This window comes from Triticum urartu, chromosome 1 (assembly GCF_003073215.2).
Source record: "Triticum urartu cultivar G1812 chromosome 1, Tu2.1, whole genome shotgun sequence".
Lineage (NCBI taxonomy): Eukaryota > Viridiplantae > Streptophyta > Magnoliopsida > Poales > Poaceae > Triticum > Triticum urartu.
The window spans coordinates 148,202,114-148,216,689 of NC_053022.1; the positions used below are offsets into that span (position 1 = coordinate 148,202,114).

The window sequence follows — 14,576 nt, forward strand, 5'->3', positions numbered from 1 at the left end:
AAGCTTTATAAAACACCTTCTTCACAATGGTAAAGGAAGCTTATTCGTACATAATACTAGAATAGGAACATAACATATGTCTAGATTATCTTTCTTTGCCATACATGTAATGCTTAAGTTCTTAGAAAAATATATTTGCATAAAGCAATAAAGGAACAAAAAAATGTGAAACCCTTATAAATAGCAACAGAATGACATCTAAATTTGTACATACAAAGCATTGTACAATAAATTGGTAGGTTAGCGAGAAGAAAAAGCTCCTATCATGTTTCTTCTGCCACTATTTCTTTGCAAATGATGTCGAACTACTACTGCGTTAATGCAGCTTACAGATGATGCAACTTTTCCTCTCCTTATCCAATTCTCTGCTAGAAGTTGCTATCTCTCTCTCTCTCATTCCCCTTTTAATAATGTGCTTTTTTGGTTCAATTCATGCCTCAAGCTGACGTTCTGAATTGTGCATGTACAAAAAAAATGTATACACCTTTTTCTACTGCACATGTTTGTGTTAATGCCTAGAGTAGCTAGGAATCAAATTGATAAGGATCAAAACTTCATAATTAAGTTATAAATTTGCTAAATTTTATTTAATTTTTTCATAAACATTTTGACAGGGAGTCAACCATGAAGAATTTGTGAAGCAACGAGTGTTGAAAATGAAGTACAATTAGTAGAAACCAATTATAGGAAACCCATTCTCCGCAAGTACAGTACTCCCCTAACAACTTGAAGGTCATGTGACTCATGTCTGTAACTTATTTTATTTTTTGAGACAAACTGTAACTTAATTATTGTTATGCTATTTCAGAAAGGCTATTTTACATCAGATCCAGATGCTTTTCTTTTTGAGGCAAGGACAGTTTACAGAGATGTTTTCTTAGGTACAGCTGTACTGCCGCACCATTAGATTCTCATTGCATCATTAGTTAACTTTTGTTGGCGGGTTTTAAACTTCTCCTGATGGTATTTCAGATGGCCAATTTCATAATTAGCAGGATGGGTAATACTCACTCTCTACTCTAATTAATGAGCACGATGGGATGGTGTTCTACCCCTCCGTGTCCCCAAGATGTGTCAATGGATAACATTCTCCAGATTAACAAGTTCATTTGTGCTGCTGCTCTTACGATGTCTCAGGGCATTTGGGCGGGCAAGATGGAGGTGCTCGGCAGTTGCTGCAAGCGCTGTGAGGCCGGACGATGGAGGCGTACGCATTGGCCACAGTTCAGGTATGTGTGCGCCCTCCCTAGGAATCTCATACTTGCATCTGGTTGTTAGAATTGGCCATACCGCTGACTAGCTGTACTATTTGTTGCGCCTGAAAACAGCTGCAGCAGTATGCAGATGGATGCTTGGTGAACTTATGTCTATACTATGCAGAAAACACTATGAATTATTCACCTCAAATTTGGTGGCATGCGTAACATTCCCTATTAGGCAGAAGAGACTTGTGGTACATGCCATTGCAAATTTCAGGAGAAAAGAGAAGGAGTATGGCACTTTGTGTATTATGTGGTTCTTCAAAATGACAACGCCTTCACAGTTCCTGAGTACGGCTACGACCATGACGTGAGACTCCTTTTCTTTGGTCGTTTTAACTGTCATAATCTTAGAATTCTACATAAACAGGATATTGGTTTCTCTGCATCTGTCTATCTTGTTACAATTTGTTGTAGAAGGGGAATGTCAAACTAAACATTCTATTGTTTTTGTTTGTATAAATCAGCGAGTCATTAGCTAATGCATTGAAATTGAGTTAAGAGGACTACTGCAGTATTGGTATATTTCTCAACTTTTCTAGACAACTTAAACTTTTAGAATCTTTTAGATGAACTAGCTGATGCTTGCAACTCAATTTGTACCCGGATCGGGAGGTCTTAGTTCAAATCCTTGATAACAAAATTTTCAAGTGAAATACACTAACTTTATGAGGATTATGATAAGAGGAAGTATAGAAGCAACACATGCCGATGTTGTTTCTCATGTGATCAGTTGATAACCTGCAATGAAGGATTCTAAAGATAATATGCTTGCTATGATTGCCAAAAAAAAATCCTCTTTATAATTATCTTTTGGCTTATAATTATGTCTGTCATTTCTAAATTCATGTTGTGACTGGAAAGGAGATCTTTTATATGTCAATTCTAAATTCATGTTGTGACTGCAATGAAGGTTTCTTACATGAATTTCATATATCATTTCTAAATTCATGTTGTGACTATTCTTACCATGTCAAGCTGAGTTCAAGAACTATTTGTCATTTCTAAAGATCAGGACCTAACAACCACCCTAATCTAAGCGCTGGGTATTGTGAAGTTTGAAGAATCCCAACTTGCATAACCAAGCTTAGATTATGAAGCTAATTAGCCATCCTAATGTCTGTAGACAAGATTAGACTCATAATTCCGTTTTAAGAGGTGCGTCTGAGATGCACCCCAGTCACTAATACATATCAAACACGAAATGTTTAAAGCACATCTAAGTGATTTCATCAAACATCAAAAATAAAAAAGAAAGAAAAATGAAAATATCATACAAATCTTCACGTAAAATCAATAATATAAAACTTGCAATATTTATAGCACATCTATATGTGCGTTAGCAAAACTGTATCAAATGAAGGAGTTGGAACTTTGATACACGTGGTTTGGATGGCCGTCTCCGTATCCACGAACGTGTGGACATTCTGTGTATCTGATTTGCTGATCCGCATTGAGTTGCCCTAAAACGAACGTACTGCGCAATTTTACGCACTCCGGTTGACTGATCGAAGCTCAAACGAAGAATAAACTAGTTATATTTCGATTTTTATATCAGTCAAACAAGGCTCAAAGACAGGAAAGGTCACACGCACTCCCCTGATCTCCCCGTTTTCCCCCAAATCCTCAGCAACCCCGCCAGATCGCGGGCGATATTCTCGCAGGCGGCCTGCGACGAGCGCGTGCCAGGCGCCAGCAACCACCGGCCTCCTTGCAGTGGAGCACCTGCAGCCGCTGCATAATAATCCGTAGCGGCGACAGTGAGAAAGCGAGAGAAGAGGGGATGGCCAGCCTGTCCATCACGGTGATGACGCTGAACCTGCACGAGGGGAATCAACCGAGCGAGAGCCCTAACAGCTGGGAGAAGCGCCGCGACATCTGCGTTAGCGTCATCACCAGTTACTCCCCCACCATCCTCTGCACCCAGCAAGGTGGGCGGGGCTGCTATAGAATATGGTTCCCTTCTCTTGTGTCATGTAATTGAGTTGATTCAATCATTCATCGAGGTGTGCATTTGATTTATACCGTTGTTAGATTTAAGTAGTATCCATACGGACTACGCATGGAATTTGATCTCTTACTGTCCGGAGAAGGTTTGTTATTAGTAGCAAATAAAAGTGTCTGGATTCCTTGTTTCAAAAAGAGAAAAAGAGTGTCTGGATTAGCTTCAACAGCCCATACGAGCTTTAATGAATTGTTTGGTTCAATCTCGAAAAAAAAAGTTCGGTTCCTATAGTTGGATCTTCACTCTGTATTTAGAGTTCCAGAGTCATGATTTTCTTGCTCACATTGGTTTGTTCTGTGACTTCATGACTTACATTCCCCATTTTATTTCAACCTCTTCTTCAGTTTGTTCTAGGCTTGAAATAACATGTCTCATATGCAGGGTTGAGGTGCCAGCTGGACTACCTACAGCAGTGCCTGCCTGGTAATGCTCTCTCTCCATGATACCCCCCCCCCCCCCCCCCACCCCCCCCCCCCCCTCCCGCCCCCCGCACGGTCCTCCTTGCATGCTATTACTTTATAATGGATAACCGTTGTACTTTGAGCGTACGATCGTGGGTAGTCTCAAATATCACCTTCTTAGGCTTTGCTGCAAACTGGTGGAAATGTTCTTCGCTCTGTTGAATTCATCAATATTCTTCATTATAAAGAATGAATTTTTCAAGCTGCCTGGTATTATCATCTATTTGCTAATATCCTAGTTACCCAAAGCAACATCTTCTTGCCCGAATCGTGCAGCCAAATGCGTGTCATTTTGTAATTGGAGAAAGTTTTTGTTAGAGTCCTGGGGTTGGAGGGCGTAGCCTTGGCTTGGAGGTGACCGAGGGCCGATGAAGGTCCTCTGGGTAGGCGTCTTACCTGTGTCGAGGGATAATGGTGGAGGAAGAGAAGAGCTTGGGGGCGAACTAGGCCTAGCTTAGATGGTTAGGTTCCTTTTGGTGGAACTAGCGCACCCGGGTTCAAGTCCTAGACTTGACACGGGTGCTTGCATATTTCCTAGAATTATTTAGGCTTTCTGACGCTATTCTCTTAGTGGTATGACGTGTGCCCGTCGACTACGAGGTGCCTGTGGAGACTTCGTCAATCTTAAGATCTGCCGGCTCAGTCTCGTGTTTCTAAGAAAAAGAGCTTGGGGGAAAGGACTTGACATAATTGATTGATCAAGTTTCCCGTATAGACCACCTCTCCTTACATTATGGAAAGTCCTACATCTATTTCTCTTCCTAAAGGAATCATATCCTACTACGAATTGACTTCTTTCCATCAGCAAATCAATAGTGCATGGAAGTAAATAGGATTGCCCCCACGCAAGGCATCTCCAACGCGGACGCCCAAACCTCCCCTATATGCTTGGACCAGACAGTCCGAACACTTTTAGGCCTCCAAAGCAGCCGACCAAAATTGGACCGGACCGGTCCGGGCATCCGAAATCCCCCAGTCTGGCCCCAAATCGGGGGGGGGGGGCTCATGTGGAGTCCGGACATCCTCCATGTCAAACTCCGACACCCTGGTCCCACCCAAAATCTGAGTTGTCTCCTGTAGTCTTTGACCCGCTTTGCCTCGCACATTGAAGCTTCACCGCTCTGCCTACTGCATTCATGGACGGGTAGCCGACAAGCTGCCTGAGGAGCCTACCCTGGCTATTGAAGGCTGGCTGGCAACCCCCCAAACCCTATCTCGAGCCCATTCTTCCAATTTTCCCAACCCTTCGCCTCCGCAAGGAGCACCCTAGCTCATCATCCGCATCCATCGTCGCCATGGTGCTGACGAAGATAACGTGCTACACGCAGCTCATGCCACAGCACCTCGTGGAGTTCTCGGCGGAGATGCGGGCCGCTGAGGCCTGACCCGCAACCCACATTGTGGCTAGCCTTCCTTCGAGCTCGGGCGAGGATGAGGAGGAAAAGCCCTGGAGTGCATTGACGATACCAGGAACTGGCAGTAGTCCTGATAGGGTGTAGTGCGAGACCAGAGGTACCAGAGGGGATCACACACAAAGTGTTTACCCAGGTTCGGGTCCTCATCATGGAGCAACTCGATGCGGAGATTGCAGATGTCGTCGCCGTGACCGCACCCTTGATGGACCTGGAGATTGTTGCGGAGAACCACGTGGTATGGGGTCAGTGCAGAGCGTTTGTAGGGTTCGAGCGCAATCACGGTGAGGTCATCATCGGCGACAACAAAGACAAGGAGCGGCAATACGACGACGATGCCAAAGCGGCACACGTGTCCACAAAGGCGGATCCGCGCCAGCCACCAACGATCGACGAGGTCAACGGTCTTGCACGGGGGTCATCATTCTCACCTTACACACGGATGAGTAGATTTAGGTTTATTTGTATGAACTATCAATGTATTTTGCTATGTGAAAATATGCAATGTTGCATGGCTTGGTAGTAAAAATATGCAATTTTTTAGGGATAGCATTGGATGGCGTTCGCCTGGTTGGATGTCCGGATGTGTCCGTGGACATTTGGGGGAGTCTGTTTGATGAAGACCATTGGAGATCCCTAACATCATTCCTCTCCTCGTCAAGCAGCTCGTCCTCGAGAAGAAAACCAAGGAAGTGAGCTTTAAACTCCGCCAAACGTTCCTAGGAAGTCTCTTCCTCTGATGAACCTGCCCACAAAATCAGAACATGGCTCATGCCTCGTCGAAGACTATGAAGAGCTACCTTACCTTTTCTATAAAAGGTAGAGAGGGAGCAGCACTAGGTGGCATCCATGGAATTTCTTCAACCAGCTAAGATGGTAGACATCAAGAATTCGAGCTCCGTCCATAAGATCCAATTTGTAGGCCACAAATCCACTGTGTTCGAGGACTTAGTACTGTCCATAGAACCTAGGAGCAAGCATGCCACGAGTATATCCTGGAACAGATGCCGCTGGTCGTCAAAGTAGGCGCAACATGGCCCACTCTCCAACATCGTTGCACTGCTGAGCCCAAAGAAGATGGTGACAGACCTCAAAAACAAATTCATTTTTGAAGTGTATATGTGGATTGCCTAGCCCTTTCCATCAATTTGGACTTTTGGTTGCATTGGCTAGTGCATGAAGCTTAACATGGTATCAGAGCCTAAGATCTTGAGTTCAAGTCCTGGCTTTCGCAATTTATCCAAAAATTCCTGCTGCCGCATCCATGTCCACATATAGGCCTCTTGAGCCATACCTCTAAGTCTATTAACATGTTGACTTCCCGCGTTACATGTGAGAGGGGGTGTTGAAGTGTACATGTGGATTGCCTTGCCCTTCCCATCATTTTGGACTTTTGGTTGCGTTGGCTAGTGCATGAAGCTTACCATGGTATCAGGGCCTAAGGTCTTGAGTTCAAGTCCTGGCTTTTGCGATTTATTCAAAAATTGTTGCTGCCCCGCTCTATGTCCACGTATAAGCCTCTTGAGCCATACCTCTAAGTCTATTCACGTGTTGACTTCCCGCGTCACACGTGAGAGGTGGTGTTGAAGTGTATATGTGAACTGCCTAGCCCTTTCCATCAATTCAGACTTTTGGTTGCGTTGGCTAGTGCATGCAGCTTAACAATTCACACCTGGCAAAATACCACCTGACCTTCCTCTCGGAGGCAGGCATACCATGCATAACCAAGACCACCACATATGCAGCTCAAAAAACGTGTCAAGAAGTTCGTATCTCGAGTCTCCATGAGAACGATGGAGTCCTAGTTTTATCCTCCAGGAATCTCAGTTAGAATTTGTCTTTTAGCCAAGTCATGAAAACCTCTGCTATTCTAGAAAATTCATCTCATTGGTCGTGAAGCCTATTTTTGAATTTGTTTTGCGTGCTACGTTGCACAAAAGAAATATCGTATTGCTTTCTAGTGTGCCTTAAGTGGCCTTTACAGGAATACGAGGAATATCCATATAATTTTCAAGTACCCTTTCCTCTTCAGGATTCAGGTCCTCACACATGTCTTGAATATACAATATTGAGAGCCCATGAGGGCCATCATCCGCGACGGGAGTATCAGCGGCCATTTTTTGTAACATTACCAGTGCCCTATCGATCTGTGAGTCCAACAACTCATTGATTGATGAAGCCACCTCATGCCTTATTACATAAGGAGACCCCTAGTCTCGAAGCTTTCTGAATTCAACTTCTGAGAAGTAAAGAACCGAAAACTTCTTATTGTAAAGCATAACTGAATTAGTCTCAATGTCCCGAAGCTTGGCGGCGCACATAGCTTGATCCGTCTGCAAGTCGTTGGGGTCAGGCTTCTCTCGAATCCTAGTACTGAAGTGACGGTGGATGGATGTGGGGTAGGGGATGCCACCAAATGCAGCAACCTCCGTGTTGGACGGTGAGGAGGTAGTTGCCACCTGCAGTGTACCCCTCGGCGTAGACAGCTGCAGTAGAGGATGACCAACAGCCAACTCCTGGCTACTAACAGGAGTATCGCCGGTCCTCCCAGTCCCAACATAGGTGACGATGACCTGGTAGCGGCAGCACCGTGGGCTGCGGGTGGGATGTGGTGCAACGTGCACACCCACAATTAGGGGTGGCCTCGGACACCATGGGCAAGGCCACGCCCAGCTGAAGACACCGAACAGTCCTCAGGAGCTCGTGCCCCGAGGAACCAGCAAGGCCGCGCCCAGCGATGGCGCGATGCGTCTGTGTTGGTCTTGACGACCAGGCGTTGGCAGTCATCGACGCCTTGCAGCGCCTTGCAGCGTTGCCAGCGCACCGGCTGACACAGCTGGCGTGGTCACCGTAGGAACCTGCGGCGATGCTTTACGCGCACCGACGGCCTGCAGCGAACTTGGCACCAAGGGATCAGGGAAAGGTGGCGTCAGAATGTACAACAGCACACCCAGGCGCTGCCACTGGCCGCGGAGTTGTAGGCAAATTCGACAACCGCCTGTCCACCTGCGACGCAGATGCAACCACGATGGCAGTCGGTGGGGAACAGTGCACGGGCGTCAGGGGTGCAGCAAGCACCTGGCTCCGAGGCGACGACCATGAGGAAGACTCTGACCAAAGCGGCAGCGAGTGCGTCGGGGGGTCGAGTACGAGGGCCGTCCCGGCAGGCACCTTGGCAGGTGCAGGTGGAGCAGAGAAGGAGCCATGATACAACTCGGCATTGTCCTCCAAAGTCATCTGCCACGAACGGTCATGCGAGCGACGACTAGCACTTGTGGAGATCTCTGAGGTCATCGGTGCCACCACCCTGGCCCAAATACCATCAGCCACAGGAGTATATTAGAGACAACTGGACAAGGAACGAGCGTTAGACCAGATTCATTGAACTGAATAGGAACTAATTTGTTTTTCCTAACTAGTACTGTTGTCCCTGTTGCTGGGTTACTTTACTCCTGCCACCACAGCTTGTGGCCAGTTACACTGCTGCATTTGATATGCTGTTGCGTGCTGATTGCTAAAAATAAAAAGGAAATATATTGGGAAAATTGAGAGTATACTTGTCCTTTTACAGTGTGGTATAGTAAAAATTTCTGCGCACCTTCTTTTGTTTTTTTAAAAAAATATCCCAGGATTCTAGCATATATATAAATCTATCTGCTTGACCAACAAGTAGATAGGTACCTTCTAAAACCTTTGCAATTGTGAAATCGATGGATATCAGAATGGAGAACTTATCCCCAGTAGGTCTCTTGATTCTGCTATGGCATCGGGGGAACTTCAAGCTATAGACCCACAGGGGATGTAGCCAGTGTTTTGTTATCAACACAACTTAGCAATGTCATCATTAATTTCATGACACCTCATCTTGCCGTAATCACCCCTAAGCCCTAGGATTCATGGTCTACGAATGATTGCTTTGTATAAGCTAGCCATTGTCAAACCACTTGAGGCATACTTCCAAGCAATTCTTGGATCAAATCTGTATACTCCCCTTTTCATTTGTGTTGTACACTTGTACTACATAACAGGCCCTTGTTATCTGCATATGAGAAGTATAAAGATAGTATCTCTATCTCCTTTCTACAACTGCACGCGAGAATAGTTCAATTATATTCTGATTCAGAAAAATAAATGCTGGTGTTATTTCCTTTATGTTAGAGCCTAGGGCCACATGTGGCCGTTACATGACTATGAGTTTATGAAGTATATATTGCACTTTCTAAAACTTATATGGTTCTGTGTGTTATATTTTGATGATACGATTGGCCTAAAATGAAACAACTGAGAAGCACTGATTGTCAAATATATTATATTCTTAATTTGATTGATCACCATGGGATTTTTTTTCGAGAAAACGCAAGAGAGCTTGCATTTCATTGCTTTGGAAAGAAAGAGAGTTTCAGTTACAATCCTCCTAGGAGGGAATTACAGTGCCCAGAGGCATATCAGTGCACGTCCCATGTTTGCGGTACGATGGCACGGAGCCCTAGGGCGCCGGCTCTGGCCCAGAGGGCGGCCTCGTCCTTGATCTTCGTGAGCAGATCGGTCGCTGAGGGCCGTCCTCTGTTGAAGACGCAATCGTTACGGTGCTTCCAGATCATCCATGGGACGAGGAGGGTCACGGAGGCGAGGCCCTTGCGCATGGGCTTTGGGGTGTGCTGCCGCGCCGTGTGCCACCAGTCGTTGAGAGAAGTCTCGCTGTCGGGCAGGGCGCAGGAGAGTCGGAGCCAGTGCAGCACCTCGTACCAGATCCGCCGGGCGAAGGGGCAAACTAGGATGAGGTGGTGCATGGTCTCGGGGGCCTGGTCGCAGAGGGGACATCGTGCGGGGTGTTGCAGGCCGCGGTGGGCGAGGCAGTCGGCCGTCCAATATCAGTCCAGGTGGGCGAGCCAGTGAAAGAATCGGACGCGCGGGGGCGCCCAGTTCTTCCAGGTGAGCTTCCATGCGTCGCAGCCCGTGGAGCCATTGAAGGTGGCGATGTAGGCTGATTTGGCAGAGTAGACGCCGCGGGGGTTCCACTTCCAGGAGAGGCGGTCTGGCTCGGCGGAGAGGGTCGTGTGGCTGATTGCGTGCCAGAGCTGTAAGTATTGCCCGATTTTATGGATGCCAATCGTGCCGTGTATGTCCCGTGCCCATCGGTTGGCCTGTAATCCGTCGGCGACGGTCCTGAGCTTGCGGTGGTGCATTCTTCTTCGCATCTGTCATTTCTGTTGGGCTTATATACTTTTCCTGTGCCTTTAGGGAAAAACATTTTTCTTTGACCAAGATGAACCAAATTTAGCTATTAACTAAAAGGCCTGAGAGCTACCTATTCTTTTTCTAGCACAATGCTGTGTTGTCTGTTTATCTGCAATCTAGGATGTATGAGGCCGAATTACCAAGCTGTTGCACTGATCCAGGTTATGAGCAATTTGGCATTTCAAGAAAAGGTTCACAGGACACCACTGATGAATATTGCACAATATTCTACGAAAAGGAGAAGGTTTTTCTTTCCTTGACATGATACTATTCTGCTAGAAATGAATAATGTCTTTTCGTATATGAGTCGAACTACCATGAATTTGATGAAGGTGGAGCTTACAGAAGGTGGCACCTTCTGGTTATCAGAATCTCCATCAGTGCCAGGAAGCATTTCATGGGGAGCTACTGCACCATGCATTGCTACATGGGCAATATCCTTTTGCATGATACTTTTGTCATTATATTATTCTATCATCTCCTAGTCTCTTGACTGGAATTTATTGGAACATGAAGAAATTTGTGCCTTAACTGACATGATGTACACACGTTTCAACTCAAAAGAGTAGAACAACCTGGGTTCAGTTTCCAGATTGTAAATACAAATCTTGATGAAGATAGCCCTCGTGCTCGTAGACGAAGTGCTTTGCTTACGTGGCAGCATATAGCTTCTTTGCCACCCAACTTGCCTGTGATCTATTGTGGGGGCTTCAACACACAAAAGGAATCTATGACGGGACGTTTTTTGCTCGGCAGATCTAGGTATAACTTGTTGGAGGATGATAATTTTGTTGAGATTAACATGGCTAGTTCACATAGAAATATTATTTGTACAAATGTCGACTCCTTATTCCAGTTTTATGGTTGTCAGGTAAAAACCTACCTTTTATGTTAATATAAAATAATATGTGATAACATATACCTTTACAATTTTCTTAGAAGACTCTTTCTAGCATTTTGGTAAGATAAAAGTTCAAAATACCTGATCTGCCATGTAATAAAACTGCTGATATGGCTTTACATATTGTGTTGATGTGATAGGCATGATGTTCTTTTGGAGTACTTCCTCCATCCGGATATATAAGGCCTAATACGTGTTCCAAGATTTACTTTGACAATCTATAAGATCAATAATATATTAGATGTATGCTATAGAAATTATATCACTGGAAACTCCTTCCAAATACGTATTTGAAGGTAATTTTTTTTTGTAAGACACACAGTATATATTATTGGTCTGAGCGATGGTTGAAGTAAATCTCAAATTATGTATTAGGCCGAGTACATCTTATTGGATAGCTGTGCTGTATTGGATCTTGTGTCGATTCTGTTTGTTGTACGTATATGTTGTGCATGATCATCTATGATATATTTTCAGAAATAGCAAAAGTACCATTAACAACATTTTTAAAAGATTTGAACCTTTTCTGTAACCTAGGTAGTTAAAGATATTGTACATTCAAATTTCAGAAATAAAGTTTGAGTTTAGGTGTCAAAAACTACTATACATTTGGTTATTAATATATGATGAAGTCGCAACGTTTTAAAAAGTTTGATTTCCAAAATTTCAGTATCTGCAAGTATTTAAGAAATCCCGAAAGTGTATTTTTTTCTTCTAAAAATCATGTTCCCATATGTTCCAACAGAATTAATAAAATACATAACTCGTACAATCCAGTAGTCACAATAATTAGCTTAGACTTAAAGAAAACAGTCAACTTTAAAGTAGAGAGAATAAAAAATAACCATATTATATATTTCGGAAACCCCATAACACTGATCATCAACATTGTCAAGAGATGTCCCCAGTGTTCAATCTTTTGATGAACATGTTAGCGAAGAGGAAAAAATTGATGGTAGACCTGAATCTTGCAACTACCAAGTCACATATATCATATTTTCTCTGTTTTTCCACAAAGAAATAATTGCTTGTGAATGGTGAGTACACTTTGCTCTTAAGCAAGTTCATCAGTATTCTACTCGAAAAGAAAGATACAAAGTAAATATACTGACCATACCAGGGGCAAAGTTTGGCGACGTTAGCTAAAATAAGTTTAACAAAGTACATATGCAGAACCATCTCTTTTTGCAAGCCCATATCAAATGCATAATCTTAAACGTATGTGTGATATGTCCATGTTTTTCTATGCAAAGGCAGCTCTTGTAAATGTGTTCACCCCATAGTCGTTCCACAGTGAGCAAGATAATACTAATTGCAGATCAGGTTAGGGATGAGTGGTATTTGGGTTTGATTGGGCCTTAGTGTAATTTCGAAATGCTTAATTGCCTCTGTCGAGAAATGGACCTAACCACTTTATTATGATTGGTATTTGTATAGACAGAGCCCCCAATCATGAATAAGATCATAGTTCCTTGAGTATGCGTCTTTTATGTTTTGAGTCCAGCCCTTCCTATTTTTTAGATGACTCCCTTGCTACGTTGATTGACATAATTCCATATGATTTTGATTACAGGGAACATGGTGTTGTGGGTGATATGAGAGATGCTTGGCCAAATGCTCGTGTGCGCAAAAATGTTTCACTGATACACACATATCATGGATTTAAAGGTACCCCTTTTACTTCGCTCAGATGCCTCCTTTTCCAGTCCCATATCTAGGAAGAAAATATAGTTGTTGTCATAGTGTCTTGGTTTACTTGCTAAACAAAGGAAAAAAAAAACATCCCCTTCAGTATGAAAGGCAATCTTGCTACAATATAAGTAAATATAACCAAACTTACTCATTTTCTTAAGTTTTTTAAGCCAAACAGCTCAACTGATTATTTCAAGAGAAAATTGGCATTCCCTTATCTTATAATTAAGAAATTGAAAAGATAAAAGGGATGTGCTGTTTGAAGTTTATATATTTGTATCATTATATTGTAGATAGAAGTATAGAACATTTAGCTATATTTCCAAAAGCAACATCTCTCACTACTATGCATACATTTTATCTGTGCAATGATGGGTTTTCTGCATCACCTACTTTTTCAGTGGGTGAATATATCGAGATCAATTTATTATAAACAGTAACCTGGTTGGTTTCTGTTGCAGTTTACACCTGCCAATATTTTCTCTTCTCAAGTAGCCGTATTATTTCTACATATCTTACACGGAAGATTGCTGTGATGCAGGGGAAAAACAAGGTGCGGTAGAATTCCTAAAATTAGTATTCAGAGCTCTTTGTCTCTGCTGGGACAGACAAACTCAGGACTTGCATATTGACTGGATACTGTTTAGAGGACGCCCACTGGTTCCTGCACTATGCGAAGTCATAAATGACAATATAGATGGTGTTTATCCATCATCACATTTTCCCATCTTTGCTGAGTTTTTACTTCCACGCTCAGTTCGCCTAGCCGAGATGCCTTCATAGTCATTGTTTGTATTATTATTGCCATTTTCTTCTTCTCACTAGTTCCCCGGCCTTGTTTCCATTTTGGTCCAAATTGTCCCTTCTACATACCCTGCGGGTTGTTCTGGAAAGCATCTTTCCGTACCATGGCAACAACAGCTCCTACAGTCTCTGAAATTTTACTGTTGTGGTTAATACTGTTTTTTTTTTCCTTTGCACTGGTCTGCATTTGTTATGTTGTACGATGCCTTAACAACCAGGACTGCCGCTATTGTTCTTGCCTTGGTCTTCTTTAATTTTATATAAGTTCTTTTTTAATCTCTTGTCAATGCCGCGGGTGCATCTTTTTGTGGATGTATATTGAACTGATGGAAATGGGCTGCAGAAAACCGTTCAAAGTTGGTTTTTGCCAAGCTTGATGGATCCTCCACCTTCCCTCCCTCCCTTCCCTTCCCTCCTACCATCCCCACCCGCTGCCATTCCTCCTACGACGGTACCCACCCATTCCACAACCACCTTCATCTCACCTCGCCTCCCCTCCGTGATCACTCTTCGGTCCAGGGTGCCATCTGCGGCGCGCAGCTCGCGGCAGGTGACGATAATGGGCTACGATTTTCAAACTCATGGTTGGCTCGCCTTCTCACAACCCATGTCCCTCTTCCGTCACAGTGATAACGGGATTCACCTTGTTGCCTTTGTTGAGTTCGCCACCATGGGCATTGACCGTCTAATGCTTGCTCGCTTTCTCTAGTCATGTCTTGGTGGTGAGTTGGACATGTTCATGCCTTTGTAGCTCTCTCAGTTCACCTTTCGATTCACTGTATTCTCCTCTGGTTGCCACCGCCA

The 14,576-nt window shown here is 43.9% G+C and overlaps 1 protein-coding gene across 1 annotated transcript; it reads left to right on the forward strand.

Annotated features, from left to right (window-relative positions):
• Positions 1-2,735: 2,735 nt before the first annotated feature.
• On the forward strand, positions 2,736-14,048 carry LOC125552149. Its single transcript, XM_048715634.1, has 7 exons — positions 2,736-3,190; positions 3,646-3,687; positions 10,537-10,619; positions 10,708-10,809; positions 10,923-11,137; positions 12,850-12,944; positions 13,510-14,048. Exons 1-7 carry the CDS (start codon positions 3,043-3,045, stop codon positions 13,749-13,751), a joined length of 927 nt encoding a protein of 308 aa, XP_048571591.1. The 5' UTR covers positions 2,736-3,042; the 3' UTR covers positions 13,752-14,048.
• Positions 14,049-14,576: the final 528 nt, after the last annotated feature.